A 14,584-nucleotide genomic window follows, 5' to 3' on the forward strand; every position below is an offset into this window, starting at 1 on the left:
CCGATCTCAGAAGCCCCAAAAGGAAAGACTCGCCCCACGGTGCTTTGGCCTTTACCATGTGGTGGCCTGATTCCCTCCCCCAGCATTTCCCACGGGGGGTCAGGCCTGAACGCTGGAGCATTTTCTGCTGATTCCCGACACCGGTAAAACTGAAGGGGGCTCAGGCCACCAGACGCAGCTGTGTTAGCCCACTGCCAGCCTGCGGCTCTAGGCATCCTCACAGCCCCCCCAGTGCTTTAATTCCCACTGTTAGAGCCCAGCCCGCACCCCTCCCTGCAGCTTGGAGGGCTGGCGCAGCACGGAGTGGGAGGGACCTTCAGAAGTACCTCCCCCCCGACCTGGAGCTGGCGCGGGCGGGCGACTCACCGCAGGGCCCGTCCAACTTCTTGAAGACGTTCTCCTGCTTGTCGCAGGCGTGCTTGTTGAGCAGGCACTCGCTGCGGTAGTCCTTGCCATCGCTGCCGCACACTGTGCTCTCGGCCGCGCCGCTGCACGAGGCTGGGCAGATGCACTTGGCCGACTGGCCGTCCGTGGAGCGGGCGCAGGTGCTGCCGAAGCTGCACGTCACCTCTGCGCAGGGGTCTTTGGAACCTGGAGAGAGACGAGACATGGCGCTGCTGCGTGAACGCGGCCCGGCCCCAGCCCCATGTCCCTTCACGTTCCGTCCTACTCCTCTCCTCACTGCCTCCCCCACCGCACCTGGGCAGGTCTCACGAGGAGGCGATGGGTGGGCAAGAGCCTTCCCCCCTGCCCAGTTAAGGACAATGGCTCCCTTTCCAGGGCAGCCGCAGCACAGGGCATCCTGGACTGCACGCTCCTTGCTCAGCGGGGCCCTCAGCCAGCAGCAGCCCGGACAGCCCTGGGTTAAGTTCAGGGCTTTCACACAAATCATTCTCCTCCAGCAACAAAACGGCACATCCTACCCTCGGAGCCCTGGGGTCTGCAGGTGGCGAGTCGGATACCAGGCGGAAGGCAGACAGCAAGGGCCAAGCTCCAACAGGGCCGGTGCAGGGAATGTTTGCATTTCAACTCCCCACGCTGCTCTGGCAACGCACGGGCCTAACCTGTCCCTGCATGAGCACGAGGGACGCAGGCAGGTGATCGCCACCAACATCCGAATCCAGGCAAATCCCACAGAGACGTCGCTTTCTTGCAGGTCGTGTGCCCCTGACTGAAATCTAGCTAGATCCTTGATCTGAGCAGGGTATGAGTGTCACTAGCAATCTTATCGCCCCACCAACCACATGATCACAGAGAGGTGAAGCCAGGATCAGTTATTCAAGGCCTCACATCGGGAACACGCAAGGGTCATGCCTGGTTAATGATGTGTGTGCTACACGCTCTTGACAGATCATACAGTGACCAGTTCTCAACCAGGGGTACATGTACCCCTGGGGGTACGCAGAGGTCTTCCATGGGGTACATCAGCTCATCTAGATATTTGCCTATTTTTACAACCGGCTGCATAAAAAGCACTAGCAAAGTCAGTCCAAACTACAATTTCATACAGACAATGTTTATGCTGCTCTATATACTGAAATGTAAGTACAATATTTATGTTCCAATGGATTTATTTTAGAATTCGATGGTAAAAACGAGAAAGGGAGCAATTTGTCAGTACTAGTGCGCGGTGACACTTATGTATTTTATGTCCGATTTTGTAAGCAAATCGTTTTGAAGAGACTGGGGGGTACGCGAGACCAATCAGACTCCTGAACGGGGTACAGCAGTCTGGAAAGGTTGAGAGCCACAGTCCAGGTGTAAACCCAGCATGCTGAAAGGCGCCAGCCCTGGGGTGGGGCCTAGGACCGTCTTTGGTGGGACTCATCATAAAGCCCTGCAGTTCCCCAGACTTTTCTTCACTATCATGACAAGACAGAGCGACCTTGTCTCCACTTGGCTCTGGGCTGCCATCATGGTCTAGCTAGGGGCAGATCCGGCAAGGTGCCGAGCACCTGAAGTACACGCTTCGCCTTCTGTAGGAGAGTAATGCCGCTGAACTCAACGTAGATGCTCCCGTGCCTAAAGCAAAGCATTTGCCTCAGGGCTTGGCTGGATCCAGGCCAGACTGCTCAGCCTCTCCCAGGATTGGGACTGCCCCAAAGCCGACCGACGTCAACCAACGTCTCGCCATGGGCTTCAACTGGACTTTGCATCAGGCCTGTAGGAATGTTGCAAGATGCTGCCCATCTGTTCCTGAACTCAACAGGAGTGGAGGGTGCTCAGCCGTTTGCAAACTCAGCCCCTAGATCCAGGGGAGACAAAGAAGGGGAAGCCCTCGCCCAGCCAGCTGGCGCTTCAGACAAATCTCTATTTCCCAGCTCCCCTGGCTCCCCGCACTGCGAGCTCTCTTCCAAACCCGAGCTCTGGGAGCCTCTCGCTCCAGCCAACAAGCAAAACAGGGGTCCTCAAGGTACCGCCAGCACAATGTAATTGGAGGAAGAGCTCAAGGAGCAATTTCCTCGCTGACAGGGATGAGTCCAATTTTATTTGTCAGCTTTTTTTCTTTTAATTTGTCACTTTTTTTATGATTATTATTTTACATAAATCCCTCGGCGCACTCTCGCCTCTGACGCGGGCCCTGGCAGGAATGCCAGGCGCAGATTTATTGTGAGCCGGAGCGCCACGCTCGGGAAAGGTCAAGTTAATTTACTCTGAGACGAGGAGACGGGGAGCTTATTTACGCAGCGCCTTGCTCGCAGCTGGTGCATGCCAGCCCAGGGAAAGGCCTTTATTAGCCTCACTCACCCGGCCTCCTGGAAAAATCTCCATCCCTGAGGCAGGGGCTCACTTCGATGTGGGGGGGGGGGGGGCTAATCTGTCACACTCTCTCTCCAGAGCAGGTGAATGGCTCTCGCTTCTGGAGGCAGTGTTGCCTAGTGGCTAGAATCCTGGCCTTAGATGAGTTCTGTTCCTGGTTCTGCCACTGAGCGGCTACGTGACCCTGGCCAAGTTACTTCACCTCCCTGTACCTCAGTTGGCCCGTCTGCTAAATGAAGATAATGATGTTTGAAAGGGTTTAGAGCCCTGTGGCTGAGGAGGGTTACAGGCAGGGCTGGAAGAGAGATGGAGAGAACCAGGGACATTTTCTTCACTTTCAGGGCTCGGTGGAGGCTCTCGCTCTTTATGGGATGGCAAAGGCTGGTGGGGCATCTTCTCCCTAGCACTGAGGGACATCAGCACCGAGGGGAAGTCAGGCTGGTGGTCAGGTAGTGGGGTTGGCCATCTACACTGCGAGTCTCAGGGCCCGGGTCAGCTGACTCAGGTCATGGGGCTCGTGCTATGGGCCAAAAACAGCAGCGTGGGCTCCCAGACTCTCCCCGCTCACGGGGTTTCAGAGCCCGAACAGGAACATCTCCGCTGCGGGAACCCCACGAGCCTGAGTCGGCTGACCCGGCTCTGAGACGCCCTGCTGCGGGTTTGCAGTGTAGCCATACCCTGACTGGCCCCCTGCCCTCAGGCCTGATACCCCAGAGTGGCATTAGGGGGCGCTGTGCTGCTGGAGGTAGCACCTTTGGAACAAGATGCAGAACCTACAGCTTGCCCACTTGTGATCTTTAAAGAATCCGCAGCCCCTTTTCACAAGCCCAGGGGCACGTTCACCCTGGTGCCCTGGCCAGGTTATTGCCTTCTTCCTCCCAGATGTTCTCTACCGATTCCATGGCACAAGGGAGCCTCCTTAACCTAGGTGGTTTCGGAGAGTCACCGTGCGCCGTTAGAGAGCGTCTGCGTCACTCTCCGGTGGTGGACAAAGGAGTCTACATGCCGGATCACAGTCCGTACACCAGGGATGGCACCTCACCCTTTTCCTTGGGTACCCTGCTTCCAGCCTTGGGACTTCTCTCTCCTTCTCCATCCTCCCCGGCACCCTGCAATGCTTTAACCGTGGTTGAGGACTGGCTGTGACCGTTCATTTCCTAGCCCCCACCCCCTCCACGCTACTGAATGCAAACGGCTGCCTCCCTTGAAGAATGTCGCCGATGCCAGAGTGGATGCCCATCTCACCTTGCCAGGGCTCGAGCGTGTCTTTGGCTCTACTCACCACATGCCCCCTTGCTGATGACTTTGATCCGCCTCTGCTGGTTGCACTGGGCTTTCTCCAGCTCGCACTCGTTGCTGTAGGTGGAATAGTCCGAGCCACAGACGGGGGCCACCACCACCGGGCAGGTAGTCTTCTTGCAGACACAGGAGGCCTGGGAGGAGTTGGTGGTGCTCCTCTCGCATATGGCTCCGAATCCGCACAGCATTCCTCGGCACACTGCAGGGGAGAGAGCAGAAAGAGGCCAGGTCAGCCTCGGCTGCTTATCCAGAGACAGAACCTCGCTCCCCTTGGTTTGTAACAGTCACAGCAGCCCGGATTCCTGGGTTCCATACCAGAGTGTAGGAGGGAGTTGATCTAATAGGAACCAGGAAGGACTAAGAGCCCACACTCCTGCGTGCTGTTCCTGACTGCCACAGCCGCACTGTATAAGTTTGAGCAAACGGCGTGCCTCAGTTTCCCCATGTGATGATAATCGCCATCTGCCATATGGGGATGCAAGATGGTGTCGTTAGTCTCTTCGCGAACCTCTGAGCATTATTTTATCTGTTCAGCACTCCTGGGCTCAGCAAACCGAACACAAAACCCAGGGATAAAGACAGTCCCCGGGAGCTTGCACTCCAGAGACCAAGACAAGACAAGCTGCAGGGGGACACGCAGCAGCCAGTGCGGTGGCTGCAAGAACAAAGCGGTCGCAAGCGTAGTTATTTACACAATGTCCAAAGTGCGCCAGTACGGGCCAGATCCTGCCCTCATGGCCAGGATGGGAGTAGGATCGCGCCGCGATATTAACAATCGGATCTCCTGCCTCTGCACTGCAACATTTCCCCTGGGTGGGAGACCCACCCTCCAGCCTCGGGGCCTTTCCCTGCAGATCTGCCTGCCCTCCTTAGCCGCTGCCTCTCAGCGGCTCCTACCATCTTACAAGGAGCCGATGCCAATGGGAATCTTTCCACGGGCCTCGGATCAGGCCCAGGTACAGTAACCCCCTGCCAAACGGTGCCCCAAAGGGAGGGGGCTTTACACGCTCACAGCGCCTTCCTCACACACGCAGCCGGAGCAGCCCAGACACTGCACATCCCCAGGACGCCAGGCTCCAGGATCACTCCCACTTCTCAGGGTCTGGCCCCCGCTCTCCGCCCACCCCTCTGCACTTGCATGACCTGCCTCAGCCGGCCACAGTTCCCTTCCCACACCCGTGTTGGGTAGGAGGCGAAACGGCACAGCTGGTCAACGCGCCACTGGGCGCATCCGTCGGGCTCTCTGGGTTTAGGGGCCGATTATCCCATTCCCCTCCCAGATACTTGCTCCCAAAAGGGCTCCACCCTGCAGGGCTCAAGGGCAGCGAGACGTGGCGGCTGGTGGCGAAGAGGAGCGTGACATGCCATGTTGGCAGCAGCTTACATATGGCAAAAGCTGCACACAAAAGGTCCCACCCTCCTGCCTTCCGCCCTCCGCAGAGTCCCCCGGACAGACAGAGGGCAAGTCTCCTGCACTCTCCTTGGGATGCCCGTCTGCAAAGGTGCCACAGGCGCCGACTTTCCAATGTGCCGGGGTGGGCTCGACCCCCAGGCTCTGCCCCAGGGCCAGCCCCCACTCCACCCCTTCCTCCATCGCCCCATCCCTGCCCCACCTCCTCCTGCCCCATTCCGCCCTCCCTCGTTCCACGCCCCTTCTGTCCAGCACCTCCTGCACTCCATGAAACAGCTGATTGCGGTGGGCGGGAGGAGCAGGGAGGGAGGGGGAGGTGCTGATTGGCAGGGCCTGCCGGCGGGCAGGAAACACTGGGGTGGGGGGAGGAAGCTGATAGGGGGGCTGCCAGTGGGTGCTAGCAGTCACCATTTTTTCCCTGTGGGTGCTCCAGCCCCAGAGCCCCCACAGAGTCGGCACCTATGAAAGGGGCCTTGAGAGGTCACTTAAGGCAGGTTTCACCCTAGATAGCGTCACAGGAAAGAAACAGCCACGGCGCCCTCTGCCCTCCATCCCACACAGGGACACCAGCCCCGGAGAGAGCCGAGGGGTACTGGGTGAAAGCAAACTCAGTCAGCCGGCAGGCAGCCTGGTCTAGAGGAAAGGGACTGGGCGTTCGGAGAGCCGGGTCCCATTCCCAGCTCTACCACTGCCCAGTGGTGAGACCTTAGGCACTTCCCTTCCCGGGGCCGCTCTCCCTCTCCCATCTTTTGTCTTGTCTGTTTAGAGCATAAGCTCTTTGGGGCAGAGACTCTCCTTTACTCTGTGCACTACCGCACCTACCACAACCAGGCTCGATCTGGACTGGGGCCGCTAGCCCCTCCTGGGATACAATGAGACAACAAGTGGCCATGAGGACAGGGCGGGTGAAATTAACCAGGTCATGGAGAGATTCTTGGCCCCACCAAGTGAGGTAGATGGATGAACCGCCCCTGACCCCCACCCCTAAAGTATTCACAGTGACCACACCCCTTCTCACAGGATGGCTGGGATCAAGCTTTCCCGAGCCCTCCTCACCAACAGCATTTACTGACCCCGTTCAAATAAGAGAGAAGGGCCGTTAAAATAAAAACCTGAGAGCAAAAGAAAAAAAAAAATGTCTTCACCTTGTAACTCTATTCAGTGTGGGGGTAGAAAACACACACACACACACACACACACACACACACACACACACTCTTTATACATTGCAATTTATGCAAATCTACCGGGATCACATGGCTGAGGGCTTGTGTCTTTCTAATAGGAGATGCACAAATCTCTTTATCACACACAGTAATCAGAGCAGCCAGCACAGACCAGATCCGGCATCTGAATTGCTAATGTAACAGGAAAGGTAATTTTTAAGTTGGCAGAGGCACAGGCGTGCGGGGACAGGTACATGCAAACTCAGCCGTATGCAGGTAGTTTTTGTGAGCAAAGCACAATGATGACAGAGCACTCGGACCGCTCCTGGGAATGTCACTGACCTGTGCAGAACAATACCCTCCACATCCATAGCCACTGTGCACACACATCCAGAGCACACCCTTTCACTGCACAATCACACCGAGCGCACACCACATATACCACGCATCCACGCACGCTACACACAAATCCATGGCTTCACCACATATATCTATCACAGGGGTTCTCACACTTCATTGCATCGAGACCCCCTTCTGACAACAGAAATTACTACACAACCCCAGGAGGGGGGACCTAAGCCTGCCCAAGTCCCACCCGCCCAGAGCCAAAGCCCAAGGGCTTCAGCCCCAGGCAGCGGGCCTGTAACCTGAGCCCGGCCACCCAGGGCTGAAGCCACAATCAGGCCGAAGAGAACCGCTGATCTATCCCATACATGCACACACCCACTACATTTACATGACAGACACACATCCTGCCCATACTTGGGCTTGGCAGAATTCTTTTTTTTTTTTAAATAATTTCAATGTTTTTGAAAGCATTTTTACTATTTTGATCTATTTAAATTTCCACACTGATGGGAAATTATGGGGGGGATGTTGAGCAGTGGTGAGCAGAAATAACAATTTAATGACAGTAGACACTGAGATTCCAAACAGATCACCGCTAAACCACAAATTATTAACAGCGCATGTCAAAATAGACAAAGTCAATATCCTTACATCAAACTCTCATAAGTTCTCAAGCAGGCTTTTCTGACTTTGCCTCACTGAAATTCTGATCATTACGGACGGAAACGATTTTTTACCAGTTTGCGTATGTACAGTGAAACTGGCGTGTATAGACATTTACCGATAAAAGTCTACCCCTTCCAAGCCTACATGTATTACACCTCCGCCCCCCACCGTATAAACTGCTCTCACTCCCCAGACACACCGCACTCCCTACGCACATGTCCACCCCATAGACACATACAAAATATACGTTAAACATGGAGACTGACCTACATACTAGAGAGAGAGAAATCATAAAAGGCCAAATAAAAAGCCTGGCAGTGGTTCATTTACACTTCAATTCCCGGCCGCTTGGCTTTGACTGCTTTGAGATTTTGAGCTCATACGCACAGCAACAATGCGCCACTAAGAGACTAATATCGTCAAATAAAAAAAGAACTCTCTTTCTCTCCTACCCAATATCTAAAAGCAATTTATCATTTTTATGAAGCTCTGTGGATAGTCTCTCACTCTTTCCCTTGCTGCTGCTCTCACTCGCTCTCTCTCTCTCTCTTTTTTTTTTTTAATGCAGATGAGTCTGTTTAGCTCCAAGATTAGAGGGTGCAAGAGACGATAGACAGCGTGTGAATATGAAATGCAGGACAAGTGGGGCTTTATCCAGCCCCACCCCCCTCTGCCTCTCGAGCAGGTTCTTCGGAGCAGAAGTGTAACGGTGTAGTGCATAATCAAGCTGCCACTCAGAAGGGAGAGGGGAGGCAGAGACCAGACTTCTCGAACAGCAGAGGGAAGAAGCCAGAGCACCAGACAGATGCGGGGATGCAGAGCAAACCTCAAGCAGGTTTCAATTAGCTACCTGCTTGCAGAAGACGTGAGGGGTGAAGGGGAGCGAGGTGGTAGGCTCTGCTGGCAAGCACTGCTGGGCACGTAACATACAGAGGCCCAATCCATTGCCCAGTGCAGTCCCACGGACGCAGCGGGAGCTGGGCCCTGCGCTGTTCTGTTTGGGAGAGGGATGGAATGACAGCTAACTCCTCAGGAGAGCTCTGTTCCCCACCACCTGCCACCCCTGGACGGGAGCGTCTGAGTGTGAAGTCACAAAGTCAGGCCGAAGGGCAGCGGGATCGCACTCAAACACCCTGGTGATGGGCACAGAGTAGGAGCCTGGAGCCCTGAACGGGGATAACCCTAGGATAAGGGGGATGTAACCCACATACCCATCATTTGCAACCGCAGGCAAGAGCAAAGGGGAAGGGGGCATCTATCAGTGAACTTTGAGTCTCCCCATGGCACCCCACTTCGATTCTTCCCTTTGGGTACTTCCCCCCACGAGCAGGATCTGTACATCTGCAAGGCACGGTATGCATCCTCTGAACCTGATAACCGCAGGCCAGGCCTGTGCTCTGGGAGATGCCCAGACCCAGGTGAGAAACGAGCTGGCAGAGGGGTATGGACACGTCACGGCCCAGCATGCCAGCTTGGGGAGGCAAGCTGGAGGGTGGACGGCCCAGCGGACAGGGCGCTGACCTGAGACTCAGGACACCACCGCTCCATTCCTGACTTTGCCACGGATTCCCTGCATTACCTTGAGCAAGTCACTTGGTCTCTCTGTGCCTCAGTTCCCCCCTCTGCAAAAGGGGTCCAACAGCACTGCCTTCCCTCACAGGGATGTGACGAGGCACTTAGACATTACAGCAGCAGGTGCCAGGGAAGTACCAGAGACAGAGCGAGGTTTCCCAAGGAGAGGGGACCGTAGGAGTGGAGTTTGAAAGCACAAACCTGAGAGCAGGAGTTTGTGTGGGGGAGACAGGATGAGAAGACGAAAGCAGCGATGAAAACGGATACAATCTTTTAGGCCTGTCTGCTGCTAGACCCTGGCCTCATGCCTAGGTGAGCATGAGTGAAGAATATCAGGGTTGGAAGGGACCTCAGAAGGTCATCTAGTCCAACCCCCTGCTCAAAGCAGGACCAATCCTCAGACAGATTTTTGCCCCAGATCCCTAAATGGCCCCCTCAAGGATTGAACTCACAATCCTGGGTTTAGCAGGCCAATGCTCAAACCACTGAGTTATCCCTCCCCACAGGGAAATGAGTCGCTTGGGTGGATCGATGCACCACGGCACCATCCACCCTTTAACTCGTCTGGTGTCGGAGACCTCGGTAGGTTTTGCTGAGAAGGGTCTACATAGAAGCACAGAAATGAGTGGCAGAAAGGGACCTCAAGAGGTCAAGTCCATCCCGCTGCACCGAGGCAGGACCAAATAAACCTAGACCATCCCTGACAGGGGATTGTTCAGCCTGTTCTTAAAAACCACCAGTGGCGGGGAATTCACAACCTCCTTTGGGAGCCTAGTCCAGCGCTTTACCACCCTTAGAGTTAACGTGTTTCCTAACATCTAACCTAAATCTCCCTTGCTTCTGATTAAGCCCATTACTTCTTGTCCTATCTTCAGTGGACATGGAGAACAATTGATCACCCTCCTCTTTATAACAGCCCTTAAATATTCAGAGACTGTTCTCAGGTCCCCCCATCCAGTCCTCTTTTCTCAAGACTAAACATGCCCTTTTTTTAACCTTTCCTCATCGGTCAGGTTTTATCAACCTTTGCTCATTTCTGTAGCTCTCCTCTGGACTCCCTCCAATTCATCTACATCTTTCCCACGACTCCTGCCTGGCCCCATTAGATCTGCAGCTCTCCAAAGCTCTGGTGTGTTGCAGTGACACGAACTACAAAGCCTGGGAGAAAAATCCAGCAGCAATGGTACTGAGAGAAGGACAGGAGGCTGAGGAGAGAGGCCCTGCGGTGAGCTGCAAATTCCAGCTACACCCTGGCAGGGCCGCCCCGGGGGGGGGCGGCGGCGGCAAGTGGGGCAATTTGCCCCAGGCCCCGCAGGGGCCCCCACAAGAGTTTTTCGGGGCCCCTGGAGCGGGGTCCTTCACTCGCTCTGGGGGCCCCGGAAAACTGTCGCGGGGCCCAGGCCCCCGGAGCTTCTTCCGCTCCGGGTCTTCGGCAGCAATTCGGCAGCGGGGGATCCTTCCGCTCCGGGACCCACCGCCAAAGTGCTCCAAAGACCTGCAGCAGGGGGTCCTTCCGCCCCGGGACCCGCCGCCGAAGTGCCGGGTCTTTGGCGGCAATTTGGCGGCGGTCGACCCCCAGGCTCCCTGAATCCTCTGGGCGGCCCTGCACCCTGGGCCAGAAACTGATCCTGGTCCGTGGTAAGCGCAGGGGGTGAGTGCACCTCTGACTCCCCCTGGCCAGGTCAGTCAGGGAGCACTGGGGCTCAGGGCAGGAGAGGGGAAAGGGGGTCAGATGCTGGTACCTACGTTTATCTTTCCTTTCTCCCCCTCTTAAAGAAACCTCAGAACCACACATGCTTTGGACACCCCTTCATGACAACTTCCTTACTGGATAGAGGAGAGGATGGGCCGGGGCTCCCACTCGGAGTCCACAGAAACCATGCCAAGATCAACCAGAGGGGGCACTGCAGAGAAACCAGAGGCCCTGCCCAAGCCCTCCCCACTGGGGGCTGAGTAGTGGAACCATACCCTAGACATGCTTTTAAACGGAGGCACAGAGAGGTTAAGTGACTCAGGCCAGGTCTGCACTACAAATATAATTATGTTGTCACTCAGGGGTATGAAAAATCCACCCCCTGAGTGACGGGATGGTTATGCTGACCTAACCCCTGGGGCAGACAGGCTCTGTGGAGGGGAGTCGCCATAGGCACCGCCTCCCACTGAGGTAGCTGCACTATCCCGACGGGTGAAGCTTTCCCACCCGCACAGTAGTGTCTTCACTAAAGCACCAATGCAGAAGTGCTGCCCTCAGCAAAGATCAGAGAGTGAGCAACAGTTCCAGCCCTCTGATTCCACACTGCCCAAGCCTTGTTCAGACCAGACAAACCCAGCTAATGAGGAGAAAAACAATTGCTTCTATGGCCCCTTGTTACCATGCTGTCTGAGCACCTCATAGTGTAAGGTACACGAGGAGGCAAGGCACTGTGGCTAGCCCCATTTTACTGATGGGGAACTGAAGCACAGAGAGGCTAAGTGACATGCCCAAGGTCACACAGCAAGTCTATGTCAGAGGAGGGAATTGAACCTGGGTCTCTTGATTCCCAGGCTGGCTCCCTAACCACTGAGCCATCCTTTCTCTTGAAGTAGTCAGAGGACATAGCACACCAAGGAGGGGGAGGAGCTAATCCAAGGGGGAAGGAGGTGCAATGGGGTGAAATTAAGAGCATAAAGTGTAGGCTGAATATGAGGGAAGATTTCCTGAGGGGAGGGGGAAAAGGGCCTAGGGAGATTCCCCCCTCCCCACAAGGGATGGAACGGAAACCTCTCTACCTCACCCAGGCTGGCCAAAGCCCTTGGGAACAGTCCGCCACTAGAAGGGGATGGACGGGGCACTTCATCCCTTCCCTCCACCTCCCCTTACGGAAGATCCCATTACAGATGGCAGTCTGGGGACGAGAGCAGGCAGGCACCCAAGTCCCCTCCAAGAAGAGCCCAGCAGCGACAGCCGAAGCCCCTGCAGGCACTTGGAGAGGCAGGGGCAGGGCAGCAGGATCCTATAGGCTTTAGGAGCTCATTGCACTTGCAGACTGAGGCCTTCTCCTCGGATCACCCCAACCCACTGGAGATGAGCTGCATCACAAGGGTGGGGATGGGGGGGGGGGGTTGTCCAGGCCTCTGTGTTCTGCATCCCACTCTCTGCTTCTCTAGCCATGTCGTGCTGCGACCGAGGCAGCACCGGGCTCCCACTGCCCCCGTCTCCCTCTCCGTTATGTCTGGGATGAGGCCTGGTGAATAATTTAGAGCGAGATAGCAGGGCCTGACCGCGTCCGCTCCCCTTGTGCGGCCAGGAGCATGCGAGGACACAGCTGGAATGGGGAGAGCGGGGGCGCTGAAAGATGCAGGAGGGCAACGGCACTGGGCCAGCAGCAGCACACAACTGAGCTGGGCTTGTTTACTCCACCCTTCCCTCGCCTCGCCAGCCCCCCTCCCCACGCAGGGCGGAGAGTCAGACACTGGGAAATTGCCCCTTTGTATCAGCCTCGAACACGCCCTCCCCTGCTGATTCGACACCAGAGAGAGACCTCTGCATCAAGGCTCCCGGGGTGACTCTCGAAGCACAGATAGAAATCACCAACCTCAATCATGCCCAGCCCCCATCCCAGGAGCAAGGTTCAGGAAGCAGTGAGCTGGGAGATGACAGCGGTGCCCCTTTGCCCGCGCCCACAGCGGTTAATTCCAGGAACAAAGGAAGATTGTGGCGGGAGAAGGGATGGCTGATCGGAGGTTGGGACCTATACATTTAATCCACCCTGCCCCCATCGTTCCAATTTAGGACTAACTCCAATCAATAACTGATGCTCCGTCTGATTTTCCATTACAGTCATGGCTCCGCACAGCTGCGCCATTGACAGATGCATGCTCAGAAGGGGGTTAGGAGGAGGGGAGGATGTGCACTGGGGGGCAGGTCTCCTTCAGCCCCTCACTGGGGCACAAACACTCAGATACATTCTTGCTGGCCTACGTGCACCACCAGGAACTGCTGTGCAGCAGAGAGCGGGAGAGGTAATGCTGTATTACAACGACAATTATTTCAGACTCCAGCTCAATTAGTCAAACACAAGTGATGCTCAGAAACAGACTGGTTCTTGACCTAAGGACCAGGAATGATTTCCATTTAACCTGCTGATCCTAACCACCTGGGGAGGGATGGGCTCAGATGAGAGCTCCCCAGGGAACGAGCAAAGAATATTTGGGACTTTACACACCCCTTTTCATCTGTATCTCTCAGTGCTCTTCACAAAGGTGGTGCTGCTCTAGTAGACGCTTGGGGAATTTTTAGTACTGCTGTCAGGAACAGAATCACACCCCTCATTTACTGGTCACTATTTCAGGGTGCATTTCCTTTCCGTATTGGTCTCAGCCTTCAGGCAGAAGGTAGACTAGTCAGTTTCACTTTTGCCTCTAGCAGCACTACTGTCAATTTCACTTTCAAGCACCAGGTTGCAAACATTACAAGGAAAACGTTTATTTTTGCTTAAGAAAATGTTGGGTTGGAATTTAAAATACTGGAAACAAACATTTATATTGTTCTTAATGTTTCCTAAAAGCTTTTTTTTTTTTTTTTTTTAAATTATTTTCAATTTGATCTGGTGACATCCTCTTTAAAACAGGGGCAGATCCTTAGCATTTGTATAGATAAACATTTCTCAATTTTAAAATGATACAAAACAACTCTGATAAAATAACAGAAGGGCAACAAAGTATAAGGAGGATACTCAAAGGGACAGCGTCAGCTTAATTTTAGCCAAATGCTTAAATTCTGTAAAAAACAAGCTTTCATAACACCTGAGTCCAATGGACATTTCCACTTTAACAGAAAAAAAAAATCAATCAATCAATAATCCAATGAATGTGGTTGTTTTAGAAGCCGCAGACAATACAGCATTAAGGCTGTACCACTGAGGCCCCTCAGTGGGTGGTGTTTTTCATGGGGTGGGAGCGGCCTGTCCAAGATGAGGACTCCTAACCCTGATGTGGAATTTCCTCTCTCTGTGTAAGAGTGAAATGGACTTCGCTGGATCTCCACCGAGAGACTAACATATAAATAAAAAACTAACACCCCCCCCCCCCATGCTGAACTGTAACAAGCAAATCAGCTGTTTACGTTTCTTTCACTTTTAACAATCTCAGGTATTATTGGTAATGAAACATGTTTTTCTCCAGCAGATAATTTTAAATTTGATTTTACAAAGCGCCCGTCCGATGTCGTGATGTGGCTAGATTATGCCCACACAAAGCCCAGAGAGAATAAAATAAACACCGCTCTTCTCCCATCAGAACTGAGAAATACAAACCAGGTTTATCATAACAGGAAAAGACGCACAGCCATACATGCACTGCATAGCGTGAAATTCCCACTGAA

The 14,584-nt window shown here is 54.4% G+C and overlaps 1 protein-coding gene across 7 annotated transcripts in view; it reads right to left on the minus strand.

The window, feature by feature from the left end:
- AGRN (agrin) overlaps positions 1-14,584 on the minus strand; it is a 224,232-nt gene that overhangs the window by 69,047 nt on the left and 140,601 nt on the right. For all 7 annotated transcript variants that reach the window (XM_034753064.1, XM_034753062.1, XM_034753068.1 and 4 more), the window contains 2 exons: positions 4,043-4,258; positions 367-591 (listed from right to left, as the gene is read on the minus strand). In XM_034753064.1, the coding sequence (XP_034608955.1) occupies positions 367-591; positions 4,043-4,258 (441 nt within the window). The remainder of the gene's footprint in view (positions 1-366; positions 592-4,042; positions 4,259-14,584) is intronic.

The sequence above is a fragment of the Trachemys scripta genome, chromosome 19 (assembly GCF_013100865.1).
Source record: "Trachemys scripta elegans isolate TJP31775 chromosome 19, CAS_Tse_1.0, whole genome shotgun sequence".
NCBI lineage: Eukaryota > Metazoa > Chordata > Testudines > Emydidae > Trachemys > Trachemys scripta.